This window comes from Chlorocebus sabaeus, chromosome 8, assembly GCF_047675955.1.
Source record: "Chlorocebus sabaeus isolate Y175 chromosome 8, mChlSab1.0.hap1, whole genome shotgun sequence".
NCBI lineage: Eukaryota > Metazoa > Chordata > Mammalia > Primates > Cercopithecidae > Chlorocebus > Chlorocebus sabaeus.
The window spans coordinates 100358946-100375207 of NC_132911.1; the positions used below are offsets into that span (position 1 = coordinate 100358946).

At 42.6% G+C, this 16262-nt stretch overlaps 2 protein-coding genes across 4 annotated transcripts in view; both read left to right on the forward strand.

Annotated features, from left to right (window-relative positions):
* SDC2 (syndecan 2) overlaps positions 1–16262 on the forward strand; it is a 117943-nt gene that overhangs the window by 87552 nt on the left and 14129 nt on the right. Inside the window, exons 1-2 of one of the 3 annotated variants that reach the window (XM_073018230.1) lie at positions 3897–3918; positions 13687–13798. In XM_073018230.1, coding sequence (XP_072874331.1) covers positions 13714–13798 — 85 coding nt within the window. In that variant the 5' untranslated portion in view covers positions 3897–3918; positions 13687–13713. Of the gene's footprint in view, positions 1–3896; positions 3919–13004; positions 13390–13686; positions 13799–16262 lie in introns of those variants that run through there. The other 2 variants (XM_038000260.2, XM_008001155.3) reach the window with 2 other exon arrangements.
* On the forward strand, positions 6616–7689 carry LOC103237171 (mRNA turnover protein 4 homolog). The gene has a single exon (XM_038000257.2). The coding sequence runs from the start codon at positions 6749–6751 to the stop codon at positions 7547–7549; it is 801 nt and encodes a 266-aa protein (XP_037856185.1). The 5' UTR covers positions 6616–6748; the 3' UTR covers positions 7550–7689.

A 16262-nucleotide genomic window follows, 5' to 3' on the forward strand; every position in this document is an offset into this window, starting at 1 on the left:
CAGGGGCCTCTGTAGTACGGCTTGCCTCACAACCAGTAGAATCAGCTTTTTTTATTCCTGGACTAACTTGGAGAAAAAAAATTCCGGAGATGACCTATTTTTAATTCCTGTTTTGCTTTTCTTCATCTTCCATATTTTTAGAAAATGAAATGTTATCTCTCTTATGAAATGGTACTTACACATGTGTGTTCCAACTGAGACTTTTAATTGTCAGTAGTGAATTACTATAAATCAGCCTCATTCGGGGGCAAAAAATAATAATGTGTGTTCTTGTTTTAAGCGTATTCTCAAAAGTCCTTCTTAAGTATTATTTTTTAATTAAGCATGTAATTTTATCATTTTGCAAGTTCGCTTTTACCTTTCATCCTGTTTGACCCTGATATCGTAAGGATAAGAGTACTATATGAGGGCTGGGTATGGTGGCTCACGCCTGTAATCCCAGCACTTCGGGAGGCTAAGGCGGACAGATCCCTTGAGGTCAGGAGTTCGAGACCAGCCTGGCCAACATGGTGAAACCCCGTTTCTACTAAAAATACAAAAATTAGCTGGACATAGTTGCACACACCTGTAATCCCAGCTACTTGGGAGGCTGAGACAGGAGAATCGCTTGAACCTGGGAGGCAGAGTTTGCAGTGAGCTGAGATTGCACCACTGCCCTCCAGCCTGGGCAACCGAATGAGACGCCGTCTCTCTTTAAAAAAAAAAAAAAGGTAAAAGAGTACTGTATGATTCTGTCAGCAGAACGCTGGAATGTCTTCATGTATAGATTCTGATGGAGGTAGATTAGAAAGACAGAAGGCAGCACGGGAGTGGATTAGGTTACCTTTTGGATGTTTGAGGGCTTTGGCCACGTGTCAGTTTGTACAGCTGATAAAGTATTTGTCGTTGTGAAAAAAACTATTACTGTCCACAGGTTTCCTTTCTCCCTCATTTGGCAAGAATGTCTTCTTCAGATAAAGTACTCATATACAGCACTTCAGCACACCAGCAGGAGTCCTTTCTAAAATGCGTTTGCTTTGAGATGACACAGGTCATGTGGTCATCAGTATACTCTGCGTGAAGTGTGTCAATTTGACCAGGACCTAATGCTTTTGCCCCAACTGCCATGGTGCAGCTCGGGGAAGGCTTCATTTCCTGGGGAATTTCATGCAGTTTCTGTGATGGATTTCATAATAGACTCTAATACCTTTAAATATTTTCCTGGTTCTTCTGTTAAGGAAACCATTTCTTTAAAAGTTGCTTAGTTGGCTGTTATTTATTTTACTTGGTTAAAAAGTTTGGCCAGGAACAGTTCCTTTATATACAAAAATAAATACAGAACCTGGGGCTAGGAGTCTTGGGCAGAATCAGCCTGTTTTCCCAGTAGATATCAGGAATATGAATAATCTCTTTGGCACACAGTGCAGCCGCCCTGGTGATGCTAGGTATTAAAAATCCTACCGTTCAGAACAGTTTCTTTTAATTTCAGCCTTGAAATCGGTGGTCTCACCGCCTTTAGATTTATTCCTTCTGTTTTAGCTTTCTTGCTTTGTTTAGATTTTTAAATTGTTAAGAGATTCTTTGAAAGTGCTGGCACATTTTTAGGCTCCCCGTATAAGGAACCAGCTGCAAGTGTCATTTTCTTCATTTCAAAAGTCCTCCTAGATCAGGTCACTGTGTCCACTTATAGGCTTTCCTGTAATCAGCAGAAGGAGAGGCTCCCATTACAAACAGGCAAGGTAGGTGTAATAGAGAGGGCGCTGAAAACCAAGAGCAGTGTGGAACATCTGCCCAGCTCACTGGCATGTCAGCCCTGCAGGTGTGTTGGAGGCACAGGGCTCAAGTGCAGGCATCTGCCTCCTCTGGCTGGGGCTAAGCTGGAAGGGAGCTTGCATGGCTGGGAAACGGAGCAAGCACTCCTTGACTTGGATTGGCTTTCTCCACTTGAAATAACCCAGGAGCAAGGAGGCGCTAACAAGACAGGTTATTAGACCTAGGAATTTTTAAAACCTGAAATCTTACAACTGCATATCCATTTTATTAGACCTTTTGCCTTTGTGACCACAGATGAAATGGATCAGGAGTGGCCGAAGCACTGTTCTGTGAGTTGGCATTTTTCTGAAGTGTGATTTTTTTTTTTTTTAGTACTTATATACTTCCATAATATTTGCTTCTTTTCTTAAAGAAATATTTTGTAGAGATGAGGTCTCACTATATTGCCCTGGCTGGTCTTGAACTCCTGACCTCAAGCAGTCCTCCAGCCTTGGCCTCCCAAAGTGCTGGGATTACAAGCATGAGTCACTGCACCCAGCTCATGACACTTGCTTTAGATTTATATATATATATATATATATATATATATATATGTATAATATATATTATATGTGTGTGTGTGTGTGTGTCTTGTGTTTGGATATATTTGCTGTTAATTAATTTTCAAAAGTTTATTTGCATAGTTGATGTCTGAAAGCTGGTTCCAAGTCATTCATGTCTATGACTTTATCGGTCTTGTGCTTTCTGTGCTTTTAGCAACATTATAGTGCCAAAAATGTAGCTGTAATATCAATTCGGAAAAAATTACACACAAATCCACTACCCTAATCAGTTATCTTTCTTCTTCATTTTCCATTCCCTTTTCATTGTTTTGCCAAATGTATATGAAATTGCAATATAGTTATAATATTAGAAAAAATTAATGTATGCTTTTTAAATTTAATTTGTTGTTATACTTATTACTATGTGGTGTATGGTTTTTAATGGCCGTGTTGAAAAAACTAATATATCATGCATAATAATATACTAGATATAGTACTGCCCTGTAGTGGGCATTGACATTGTCTCCCTGATTTGTCTTTAATGCAGTAGTAAACACCCTAACTTTTATTTCATTAGGATAATTCCTGGGAGAAGAAACATCTGGTCAAATAGTATAAAAGATTTCATAGCTTCTTAAAACACATTGCCAATGTGATTTCCAAAGTGTCTGTGCCAATTTCTGTTACTTGGCATCTTTTAAATAGTCAAGGCTTCTTTTTACAGGCCAGCAGCAGTGTGTTCCATATTCCTATTGACATTGAGACTCAGTGCTAGCTCAGACCTCTGAAACGCAGGCTTGCTTGGAAATTCTATCCATTGACTGTGGCAAGTCTCAGAACTCAGATGCTTTCTCCAACCTGAGCTGAAGCCTGGAAAGGTGTGGTCTGCCCTTTGCCCCAAGGTCTTTCTCATTTTTCTGTCCTATAAACTTTCTGTGGCATTCTGTCAGCCCCTGTATAGGGAGGAGAATATATGTGGTTATGCCTTGGGGCCTAGAATTGTAGCAGTTGAAAAACCCTTAAAGTGAATTATTAAATCTAAACCAGAGCCTGTTGGCTTCCTGTGCTTGAGTTGGACTCTGTTCCATTATGGTAGTTTTTACAAAACACTTCTGAATACGAAATAAATTCCAAATATCTTTTTCCCCCCTTCCCTTGCCAAACTCCACCAGGAAACAGAATCTCATTACTTCAGTTAGAATTTATTAATGCTGACCCTCTCCAGCACTTGGAGCTTTTCAGGTTAGGCTCACACAGCTTCTATTTTTACTCTAGTCTAAACTGTGGTCATATGGATAGCAAAATAAATACTGGAATATTCTAGTTTGGGAGGGGGAGAGGCGGCGATGCCTATAATAACATGGCTGCAAACCTCTTGCTTTCTTCTATTTGATATTCCAAAAAAGGAAGAAAGCTCAATGTGGAGCACATCTGTAAGTCATGAACATTTTCCTTTTGTGTGTCATGCATATTCAACATAATCCCACTCAAAGTCCCAGGCGTTGCTTTAGTATACATTGCCTCATACATCCCTACTGTTGTTGCCAGAAAATTTAATTCAAGACAAAGGTTGCTTCCCTTCTCTCTCTGGATCAGGAATCTGAACCCATCACCACAAACAGAAGTAAGAATTGTCAATGTGTTCTGCTTTGCTTTTGTTTTGCTTTTTCCCCCAGTTGCCTTTTATCCTTGTGGCTGAGGAGGAAGATTTCTTGTTTGTTTATTTGTTTTTAGTGTAAGCAATACACCAGTTTCATGAAGCATATTTTTAAAAAACGTATTGATGGGATTTTGTATTGCAAGTGTTTTGAAATTCAAAAGCAACAAAAGGGCATAATGTGACCATTTTCTCCAGGTGGGATATTTGGCTTTTAATTAGTTGTCTCTGTAATTACTTTGGTTAAAAAGTATGAAATGTGTCAAGAGTTTGGGTGCAAAGGTTTACATTCCTTTTAGCTGGTTTTATTCAGTTAAGGGTTCATCATGAGATGATGGCTTGGAACACCTGAGGGGTTTGGATGACATGAGTTTGTAGAGTGATATGCCAGTGATGTGATGACTGGGAAGTGAGCATAGACTCAGCGAGTGTGTGTACCCAGGGCCGCGCATTGTTACCAAGCTTTAGATTGAAGAGAAGCGAGAAGGATGGGGGTGGGTGCATCCTGTTTTATGTGTCGTGATGCTTGGGGACAGGGGAAGGGGACATCATTCAGTTAAATAAGCATATGAGATCTTTCTGGATCATTATATCTGAGGTGCTGTTTTAAATTTACCCAACAAACCACTTACTGCGCCAGGTACTGTTCTGGAGAATCAATAAACAAACACTGTAGGAAGAAAAATCGTTTTACAGCACCAGGTGCCCCAGTGTACATACAGCAAGGCCTCTTTCTGAAAATGGTATTGATTATATTGAATCATGACTACAAGTTTAGATGTGCCAAGTAATCCTCTGGCAATAGGTTTTTTTGCGGGGCGGGGTGAGGGAGGTTAATACTGATTATTGCGCTGAGCATTTTACGAAACAGAGATTTTATTTGGAGCTTCGTTGGCTTAGGAAATCTAACTGCTCTGAACCAAGTTTAGTTCTTCTTTTAAACAAAGAGGAGAATTTCTACAGTTAAGTACCCTAACTTGGTGTTACTTTTTAATACACTTTTCAGCCATGTAAATGTTTTCCAAAGACCGGAGCCATGCCTGGCTCATTGGAGACCTTCTTCATGAGCCCAGTGTTTCTTCCAAGGTCACATTTACCTTTTCTGGCAGCTCCCCTCACAGAATAAGGCCGAATCCCAGCTTTTTAAAAAAGAGACCATGTAAGAGAACATTGATCTGTTTTTCCCAGTTGGGGGTAACCAGGTAATTTCTTTAAAGGGCCTGGTTATTTCCTTTCACCAAATGGTGTAAAGCTTGGATTCAGCCCCTTAGAAGAAAGGACGACTTCTCCTCTCTGTTGAGCCTTTACCATATGTTGGTTCCTAGAATACAATGCCAGTCAAGGGAGAGGACGCAGAAAGCATCAGGCTCAGGCCTGGGTCTTGGGCTTCTTCAAGGAACTTACTTTCTCCGTGGTGTGAAAAGAGCCCCACTCTGTAAGAGGCATCCAACAGGAGCAGCCAACATCAGTGGCACATTCCAAGTGAGTGATTCAGACTTCAAGGGCTGTGAATAATTACTAGGAATTCTGTCACCTCCCAGACCTTGGGTCGTTTCAGAAGCTTCATGGAACTAGAGGAATTTCTCCAAAGTTGCCTGTGACTTGACGTCTTTATGACTAGCCCAGTCATCCTTGTGCCTCCCACTTTCCAATCAAATGTGAAGCTACATGGAAGATGCCAGGAGCCACGTACACTAATTGTCATTCATTAATTTTTAGTAACACCATTTCTAACAAGCAGGTGCTCCACGCGAACTAAACATGTAACAGAAGGAAAGGGCCCTTTGTTTACTGTGGGAAAAAGATACTCTTGTCCTTGAATATGTTAGATATGGCTGACTTACATGGCTCTACCTTCATGTAACCTGATTATTTTTTTGGCTTTGAGTTTGTTTTCGTAACATGCATGAGTAAATCATTTAAATTCATTCCCACTCTGTGGAAGGGATGTTGAAGTGTTTCTTAAAGAGACTTTAGCTTTCTATATAATGAATTAAGAACTATTTAAGATGTTTGAAGCAGTTTGGAACTAAAGACCCTTCTTTTTTTCTTTTTTGTTTTTGAGATGGAGTCTGGCTCTGTCGCCCAGGCTAGAGTGCTGTGGCCGGATCTCGGCTCACTGCAACCTCCGTCTCCTGGGTTCAAGCGATTCTCCTGCCCCAGCTTCCCAAGTAGCTGGGATAACAGGCACCTGCTACCATGCCTGGCTAATTTTTTGTATTTTAGGTAGAGACAGGGTTTCACCGTCTTGGCCAGGCTGGTCTCAAACTCCTGACCTCAGGTGATCTGCCCGCCTTGGCCTCCCAAAGTCCTGAGGTTATAGGTGTGAGCCACTGCGCTCAGCCTAAAGACCTTTCTTAAGAATTTCTTATGTAGGGGGAGTTAAGAATTTTCTTTGATGTGTGACCTCACTCTTGATTTTGGGTTTTTTCCATGGATGGTTTGTATGTATATACAGGATAATAAGGTAAGCTTAGGAAATTGCTACATACTAGATAAGTTCTCTGTAAACAAACGCTTAAAGTAAGTACTAGTAAAGACAACAGTGTGTGCTTATAAGTCAGCCATATCTAACATATTTAAGGACAAGAGTATCTTTTTCCCACAGTAAACAAAGGGCCCTTTCCTTCTGTTACATGTTTAGTTTGCGTGGAGCACCTGCTTGTTAGAAATGGTGTTACTAAAAATTAATGAATGACATTGGTGTACATGGCTCCAGGCATCTTCCGTGTAGGAAATTTGAGGGGCATTAGGCAGAGAAGTAACTGTTAAGCCAGAACTCAGAACTCTCAGTGTAATGTTTTTCCCCATCTATGATGTCAAGAATGATAGTTCTCAACGGGGTGCACCATCTTCCGCCGCACGTGGATTCAGCGCGATGCCCAAATCCAAGTGCGACAAGAAAGTCTCCTTAACCAAAACTGCCAAGAAAGGCTTGGAATTGAAACAAAACCTGATAGAAGAGCTTCGGAAATGTATGGACACCTACAAGTACCTTTTCATCTTCTCTGTGGCCAACATGAGGAACAGCAAGCTGAAGGACATCCGGAATGCCTGGAAGCACAGCCGGATGTTCTTTGGCAAAAACAAAGTGATGATGGTGGCCTTGGGTCGAAGCCCATCTGATGAGTACAAAGACAACCTGCACCAGGTCAGCAAAAGGTTGAGGGGTGAAGTGGGTCTCCTGTTCACCAACCGCACAAAGGAGGAGGTAAATGAGTGGTTCACAAAATACACAGAAATGGACTACGCCCGCGCTGGTAACAAAGCAGCATTCACTGTGAGCCTGGACCCGGGGCCCCTGGAGCAGTTCCCCCACTCCGTGGAGCCACAGCTTAGGCAGCTGGGCCTGCCCACCACCCTCAAGAGAGGTGTGGTGACTCTGCTATCCGACTATGAGGTGTGCAAGGAGGGCGATGTGCTGACCCCAGAGCAGGCTCGCATCCTGAAGCTTTTTGGGTATGAGATGGCTGAATTCAAGGTGACCATCAAATACATGTGGGATTCACAGTCGGGAAGGTTCCAGCAGATGGGAGACGACTTGCCAGAGAGCGCATCCGAGTCCGCAGAAGAGTCAGACTCAGAAGACGATGACTGAAAGGGACTCAGGACTGAAGGCCTCCTGGAACCTTCTGGGTCTCACTGGACCATGCAGGACTGCTACCGCCCCTCTAAAGAGAGCAGCACTTTATTTGTCTGTAGACAGGGAACGTGATGGGCACTGACCTCCTGTAAAGAATAAAACTCTGGGCCCAGTGCAGTGGCTCACATCAGTAATGCTAGCACTTTTGGAGGCCGAGGTGGGTAGACCATAAGGTCAAGAGATTAAGACCATCCTGACTAACACGGTCAAACCCCGTCTCTACTACTGTTGCCCAGACTGGTCTGGAACTCCTGTCTTCAATCAGTCCTCTTGCCTTGGCCTCTCAAAGTGCGGAGAATAAAGGTGTGAGCTGCTCAAAAAAAAAAAAAGAGTGATAGTTCTGAAAGATGTTAAATCAGTATTCTGGGGGGAGAGTTTCCATGATCAAAGTTTGAAAATGCTGGATTAAGCCAAGTTCAACACTGCTCCTTATTGTAGTTCTTCCCCAGTCCTTTATTATTATTATGTGTGAATCACAGGAAAAGGGAGGGACGAGGTAGGCAGCATGTTGAACACGCTCAGTGACACACATTTTGAGGTCCCAAGTCCCTACTTCTGGGGCTGTGTGACTTGAGGCAGCAATCTCCTGGGTAGGCCCTGGAGATTGTTGAGATGATTAGATGAGCCAATGCTTATAAAATGCTAAACACAAAATGTCTGGCACATAATAAACACCTAACAGCCTCAGCTAATCCTTTTGAACCCGAGGCTGAAGGGTCTGGTGTCACTCATGTTGTGGGGCATTACAGTGCAGCAGAAGGAGCCCACACTTAGGTGTCAAGACCTTCGGGCTCCAGTTTGGCCACCAGCTGGATCGGAGGACTTTTGAGCTATTTTGCACTCTCGTGTTCTGTTTCTTCATTTTTGAAATAAATCAGTAATCTTGGTGACTATAGTGTCCAGTCAAGCTTTAAAATTGTATGTTCCTTTGGGCTAGACCTAAGCCAGAATTGGCAAGTTTAGCTTAAGGACAGATATATCGTCTCTGAGTGACTGTGTGGGTGAAAGAAATTTTTAGCTAATTATTATTTCCTTTACAATGTGTGTTGCTAGTAATAAAATAGTTTACTGAGTCACCTATGGAAAGATAAGCCACAGTTATAGCCTTTTTGGCACTTTGTAATCATCATAAAAGTTAATATACATTTGAATCGTAATTGGGGTTGGGTGTGCCTTTACCGTAAAACAGAGGCATCATCTAGGTGTTTGTTGTCTGTGATGTGATACGGAAATGTATTATTATTAGGCCACATGGATATTTTATTTTTATGTTCACAGGCTAATTTTCTGAAAGTTGGGTCTGGGAGTCTGAGTTGTCCGTAATTAAGTTTTCTACCTTCTGCTTTCATTGTTAACCCGAGTTAAAACCATAAAGTAAATTTGACATTTACTAATTTGAACTTTAATTATTTTGACCACTGTGTTGGTCGCACTGGTTGAAAGCATGTGGAGGACCTCTGCTTAGTGGGTAAGGCGTTCTGTTTTTCAAACAAGGCCTTGAATTTCTGAATAACAGATTTCCACACTGGCAGTTTGAAACATGGTATTTGTTCAGTGTAGGTTGAGAAATCTACATGAGAAAAATCAAACAAATAGATTTGTTCAGTTGCTATCCTACAAATTATCTTTGCTGAGAAAATGGACAGGTTTGTGATGTTTCTGACTAAATTAAGACTCCAGGACACTTGATCTTTTGTGTATTGAATTAACACTTGTTCTTGTCATTTTTATTACAACTACCATATAAGTTTGGGCTGAATCATTTTATTAAACTCTAAATTTTTATCATCAAATGTGGAAGGCCTAGATCACCATCGCTTTCCTCAATTTTCCATCCTACAGGAGTTTATTTCCTCTTAGGGGTATAATATGAAGGAAATTGGTGTCACCAGATCTCTTCTTGGTGTTTTTGTATTGGTGCCTGGGGTTTAGGCAGAGGAAGCAGCGGCAGCTGACACTAGAACTGCAGCTGAGGCCACTTGGTAAAGAACTTTCTTCCAGGCTAAAGACTTTCGGTTTTTTGTTTGTTTGTTTGTTAGTTTTTTGAGACAGAGTCTCCTTGCTCTGTCTCCCAGCCTGGAGTACAGTGGCGCAGTCTCGGCTCACTGCAGTCTCTGCCTCCCAGGTTCAAGTGATTCTCCTGCCTCAGCCTCCTGAGTAGCTGGGATTACAGGCACCCACCACCACACCTGGCTAATTTTTGTAATTTTTGGTAGAGAAGGAGTTTCGCCATGTTGGCCAGGCTGGTCTCAAACTCCTGACCTCAGGTGATCCACACAGCTTGGCCTCCCAAAGTGCTGGGATTAGAGGCGTGAGCCACTGTGCCAGGCCCAGCTAAGGAGTTTTTATGTCATCCTCTATGTGGCAGGGAGCCAATAAAGGCAGGAGAGTGATATGATGATGTTTGAGTTCCAGAAAAGTCCCTCTGCATAGAATGGCTTCAAAGACACAGATGTGGGCAGTGACCAGGTCAGGAGGCCTTAGTCCAGGTCCAGGCCCAACATGATGAGTTAGCCGGAGCTGTGGGGGCCCGAGGCAAAGGGGTGGAGATAGGAGACAAGTATGTATCTTGCCTTCCTTCTCGGCATTGTGGGTTTACACAACTGAGTTGGATGTGCATTCTCCTCTGGGAATTTCGTCTGTGGAGGCAGTGTAGTGCTTCAGCTTCCCTGGCTGAACGTGGCATTACGCAGAACCCTCTATCTGTCTGCTGCACATTTTCCTCTTGGTCGTACCTTGTTGCTTTCCACAGCCTCCCTTTGCTCTCCTGTATTCACATCTTGCATCAGCCAAAAGGGAAAGGTCTGAAAGGCCAGCTTTGTTTTTCTCCCAGCTCGTACTCTGGACCCTGTTAGCCAACAGTATTGGCACTGCCTCACAGCGATGGTCAGTCCCAAATTAAACAGCCTCGTTATGACACCCTACAGCCAGGCTGCAGCTCTGGACTTCTGTGCTTCTGTGCGTTTCCTTCCAGTTGCTTTTGTTCAGTGTCAGGGTCCCATTGAGTAAGGGAGTGAGTACAGAGTATGTCCCAAGGTTTTCTTCTCAGTGAAGCAGACCACATTTTGCCAGGTATAAAATCGATAGTTTTGAATCACCCCTTTTCATGGCCTTGAGGAGATGCTTATCTTCTTGTCCCAAGGGAATATTGGTGCATAAATCATTTCCCGTCCTAGGCATGTATATTCCAGAAACACTTTCAGAACAGAGCGTGGAGTCTTCATAAAAGGAATTTGTCATGAGCACAGGGGTTTTTCTTTTTTATTTTTTAAAGGGAAAGACAATCGAGGTATTCATTATCTGCTGCAGAGTGAAAAGGGCCCTACTTTATAGTAAATTGGACTTTATGGAAAGATATTGGTAATTTCTCCTGTGTTCTTGGTGCTCCTGAAATCAGAGTGGGAGAGAACTTTGATGTTAGAATTATTTTCACCACCCTGGATCACAGAAGAAACACACTTGGCTGCCTTTAAGCACATTAAACATCTGGTCAGCCCAGAGACCACCCTGGAGCCCTATAGACCCCAAGTCACTGAGTGGCTGAGGGCAAGCCAGCTTCTCTGGACACACCCTGACTTCCACCCCAAGTCTTGTTGAAATACAGGCCTGACGGCTGTCCCAGGAAGTCAGTTGGCTTGTCAGGCTGCCAGTGTGGTTGAACGGTGAGGTGGCTAGAATTCTCTGGGAGGCATTTTTGGCCCCTTTGCCTGGTAGCGTGACAGATGTGTTAGTCCAGACAACTGGGTCGTCTAGTGAATTGAAATTCAGTTTACACATAGGGATTAAGTATCTCAATATTCTCCTTGCCACATCAAACTTCACTGACAGAGCCAAGAGGAAAATGAAAGTCATTCGATGTTAAGAAAAGGGAAGCAAGTTTCTAATACGGAAAGGGAATATTTTGCTTACTTTTAAGACTCTAGGTTACTTACACAGATGCAATGCAAGCTATGGGAGTTTTGGGGCAGATGGTCTCCTAGGCTTAAAATGGAGAGATTTTAAACTACAGGGATCCTGGAGGTCTTGTGACATGTAACTCTGAAACCTCAGTCCAAGGCCAATTTGATTTAAGTAATCTCAGTCAAATATTTGTTTTGTGTCCATGCATTTTGAGAGGGACAGAGAACACACACAGGTCATTCAAAACCTGCCTTCAATGAGTTGTATTCTGCTGAGGGGCAAGAAAAATGCACATGAAACAATGAAAAGTAACAGTGAGTGTTTATGTCTCAAACTGTTCATAGGCTACAAAATCCTAAAATAGTACTTTATAATTAGGAGTTGTCTAAGGAGTGGAGAAGTCACAGCCTGTTTCATAGTAGACAGGGTTTGAGAGAAGAAACCAGGAGGTTCTCCAGGGGAAGTAAATGGGACAAAGTTTAAGACAAGCAGGACTAAGAATGGCTTTTTCACAGGAGCACAAAAAGTAGTTCAACCCAAGCAGTGTTTACTGAGCACCTACTATATGCCAGGCACTGTGACGGGGAGGGAAGCCTTGCCTTTAAAGGAGCTGAGAACCTAAGAAGAGGCAGTTGATGATAGAACTGTAGAACGCAGGGCTCCTGACACAGTTCACAAGCTTTGGGAATTGCAATCTGGAATGGTGATAGCCTTGGAAACCAGTGTAACACAGGGTGGTGTCAGATTGCAGAGTTAAGCTCTGACCATTCTAGTAGAAAAGTTGCAGCACACTCTTGGCTCAGGGTGGTCCAGGCCACTAGAACACCAGTCCCTAAGGTTTCATTTCTCAGAATCCACCAGTGTGACAGCTCAAACAAAAAAGATTCCCATACTTTGCTGTCAGTTGGCACTGAGGCCTGGTGGAGAATGTGGGCTCAGGTTTAAAATACTTTAGCCTTGCTAGCCAACCGCTGAAACCTGAGAAAATAAAGTGGTACTGTTACAGAGGGCTGGACCTGTCCTCTTAAGAAGGTTCCAATCATGGGGACTGCTAGAAGAGAAAGTTTTAAGATTAAATGTGATGAAAGCCAATGTAGTAAGGGAAACATTATTTTATAATTTCTGTTAAGAACAAACATTCTATATGATTTTTAAAAATGCAACAATAATGAATGTTGCCTGTTTCCAAACAAGAGTTGTTTAAAAGCTGCCTGTCTGCTTTATTATTTTTTTTCTGGGCTTTTGTGAGATAATGGTAGTAAAATACCAATTTACTAAAACCATTTTTTAAATCTTATACCTCTACTCTGTCTCCAGTTCATGCAATGTCTTCTTTTGGCAGGATTAGGTTGAATTTTAATACTAAACTCTTACTGAAGAGTTAAGAAGCTGTGGAACTGGTATACTTAGTGACTGATCCCTCTCCATATTAAGCGTGTGATTTGCTATTACCAGTTGCCAGTAACAGAAAAAGAATGTGCTCGTGTGGGTTTATCTGTATTTGTCATTAAGGCTGTGCTAAGCCAATGAGCCCTAGAAGCAGGCGTGCAGTGGGCTTTCTCCCTGTCGGGTGAGCCTCCCAGGCGCTGCTCCTCCCCGGGCACTGTGCCTGGCCTCAGCACAGGTCTGGGCTGAGGTAGAAAGGCCTGCATGGCCCGAGGACCCGTGTGACTGGGGATCTCTCATCTGTAGCGGTGAAGTTCTGAGCATTGCCAGGCCTGCAAGCACTGGTAGATTTGATGGATCCCTGGGTGATTATTTAGCCTAAGCTAAGCCGTAATACCTTTGCATACATCCCCAAGAAGGTCCTAAGTGTTTCGTTCCCTTTCCAGTAAGGGAGTGACAGAGAATGCCCAAGATGACTTATAACTAGCATTGGGATGGCTGAAAGTCAGGTAAGTTTTGTGGAATACAACAAAATAAACCCAAGATAGGAGTTTAGATCTCTGAACTGTTTTCATTCTACTGGTTTAAGCTGTGTAGGTTTGCCTTGCAGGCATTAATCCGTGCTTACCCCTCGAATTGCTGTAAGTTGTCAGGGTGCCTGAGGAAAACTGTGGCCAGAGATGTGGATTCAGAGGACCATGGGAGTGGGAGGGGGTAGTCACTGCAGTATGTACCTGAACAATCAAATATACAAGTGTGTTTCTTAATCTCTCACCATCCTGACTCCCTTATCTTTCCTTTCTCAGAGAGCAGAGCTGACATCCGATAAAGACATGTACCTTGACAACAGCTCCATTGAAGAAGCTTCAGGAGTGTATCCTATTGATGACGACGACTATGCTTCTGCATCTGGCTCGGGTAAGGTGGCTGCTTCTAAACACCGGACCTCATTCTCCAGGCATGCACGCACACACATTTTACTGCGCTTACTTCAAGGAGACAGGCGGGATGCACAGTGGTTAAGGGCATGGTCTTTGGAATCAAAGGATGCTAATTCTAGCTCTCTCTGCCACTTACGCTGTGAGATCTTGAGAATTTATTTGCTGAGCCTCAGTTTCCTCCTTTACAAAATGGAAAGTAACAATGGTCCTTACCATAGAATTGTGAGGATTAAAAGGGAGTTGACACATCTAAAGCTCTTAAGATTTGGGGGCTTGGCACATAGTGCTCTGTCAACATTAGCTTTTAATCTTATTATTCAGACTTTCAGAGTGACGTCATGGAAACCACCCTTCAAGAAATCTCTCAAACACTGGTTTCATAAACCCACCTACCCTATGTTAAAAATTGTAGATGAGACCAAGAGTTACACTTTTTTATTCCTAGGGTATTGGAGGAGGAAAATGCAGCAGTCAAGTAAAATGATTATGTACTGACATCCTCAGATTCCTTAGAATATTATTCATAGTAATCTATTACTACTCTAGGGCTATATAATAAACCACCCCAAAACTTGGTGGCTTAAAGTAACAGTCATTCATTTAACTCATTATTCTGTAGGTTGGTGATGTAGGCTGGGCGGGCTGGGCTCCCTCACATGTCAGTGGTCAGCTGCCGGTTGAGTGTACAGCTTTAGATTAGGTTTGCAGCTTTTGGGTACTCATATCTCTGGGGCAGCTGAGCAGACTTGGGTCGAGTTTGTGTGGTCTCTCATTCTCTAGTAGGCAAGCCATTTTTTCACAGGAACAGCAAGTAGAAGTGTGCAAAGCCTCTTGCAGCCAGGCCTTAGAACTTGGCCTAGCATCACTTTTACTACATTTTACTGGTTGAAGCAAGTCAGAAGGCAGACTCTACCTCTTAGTAAAAGGATTCATAAAGTCACATTTGCAGGGGATATTTATGCACAAGGAGGATTAAGGGATTCTGGTCACGTTTGCAATCTACCATAATCAATGAATGTTTCGCCTGTTCTCGGTATGGCCCCTGTATGAGTTCATTCTCACCCTGCTAACAACACAGGGACTGGGTAATTTATAAAAGAGAAGAGATTTAATTGACTCATAGTTCAGCCTGCCTGGGGAGGTCTCAGGAAACTTACAGTCATGACAGAAGGGGAAACAAACATGTACATCTTCACATGGTGGCAGCAGGGAGTAGTAGTATGAGTGAAGAGGGGATAAGCCCCTTATGAAACCATCAGATGTAGTGAGAACTCACTGTCATGAGAACAGCATGAGGGTAACTGCTCCCATGAGTCAGTGATCTCCCACCAGCTCCCTCCAATAACATGGGGGGATTATGGGAACTACAGTTTAAGATGAGATTTGGGTGGGGACACAGCAAAGTCCTATCAACCCCCAAGAAGCTCAACAAAAGGAAGAGCTTTCCACATACTTAATTAATAGTCAAGTCAGAAATTTGTGGTCAGCAGCATGGTAGGCAAGACTTATCCAGACCTTTTTTGCTTTAGGGTTTTTATAACAGATTCAACAGATGGTTAGACATCTGTGTTCAGTATAACTTTTGCGATCAGATTGAGCTGGGCTACCCAGAACAAATTAAAATGAGTTGCGTCTTTGGTAGAAATCTAGCCATGTAAGAGTGAATGTTTTAAGTTGAAAAGCAGAAAGTCTGAGAAAGACAAGAGAGGTGGTTGCTGACCTAGTAACAATGAGCTTACAATGCAATCTTAATGTAAAAATAACTCTAGTTTTTCTTGGGAGAGTGATATATATCACACACGCAGAATGAGTGTGAAAAGAGTTGTTCTTCATAGCCCACAACTCTATAAATACCTTTCACTCATGGCACCTCTTTTTTTTAGCACCTTAAAAGTGCTTTGTAACTGTCATCTTCAATATGTCCCAGGAAATAATAACTATGGACCTTTTTTGTTCCTACTTCACAGATCTTAGAATCCAAGAGTTGTTAGGTGGGTGTACAGGTTGGTGAAGTCATTTTGCTGATTCGCTAAGGTTGACCTTAAGTTTAATTTAAAGAAAACAGTATGCTTAAAGTAAATTTTCTTTAAATTAAACTTAAGGACAGTCTTCGTAAATCAACAAAATAACTTTGCCAACCTCTACAGACCCCCAGCCCCATCCAGGTAAAAGAGAGTTAGGGTGGGTCTTTTGAAATCCTGAACCCACTGATGAGTTAGATCAAGCTGAGGCTTAAACATGGGCCCACACTGCTTGTGCTGTGGCCCTAGCCTTAGGCAGATCACTGCTGTGAAGAAATGAAAGAGCTTCGCTCTTAACTTTGGAAACCACATTACACTGAACTGGGAGTGGTGTTTTTCAGCATGAAGCAGCAGTACTTGTAACTAAAAATTGTGAGGCTCTTAACTGTGTGTCAGGAACTGCTCTAACCCCTATAACAT

Bases quoted from the DNA above. Each gene is read 5' to 3' on its own strand.
- LOC103237171 (XM_038000257.2), top strand. From the start codon at position 6,749: ATGTTTTTCCCCATCTATGATGTCAAGAATGATAGTTCTCAACGGGGT.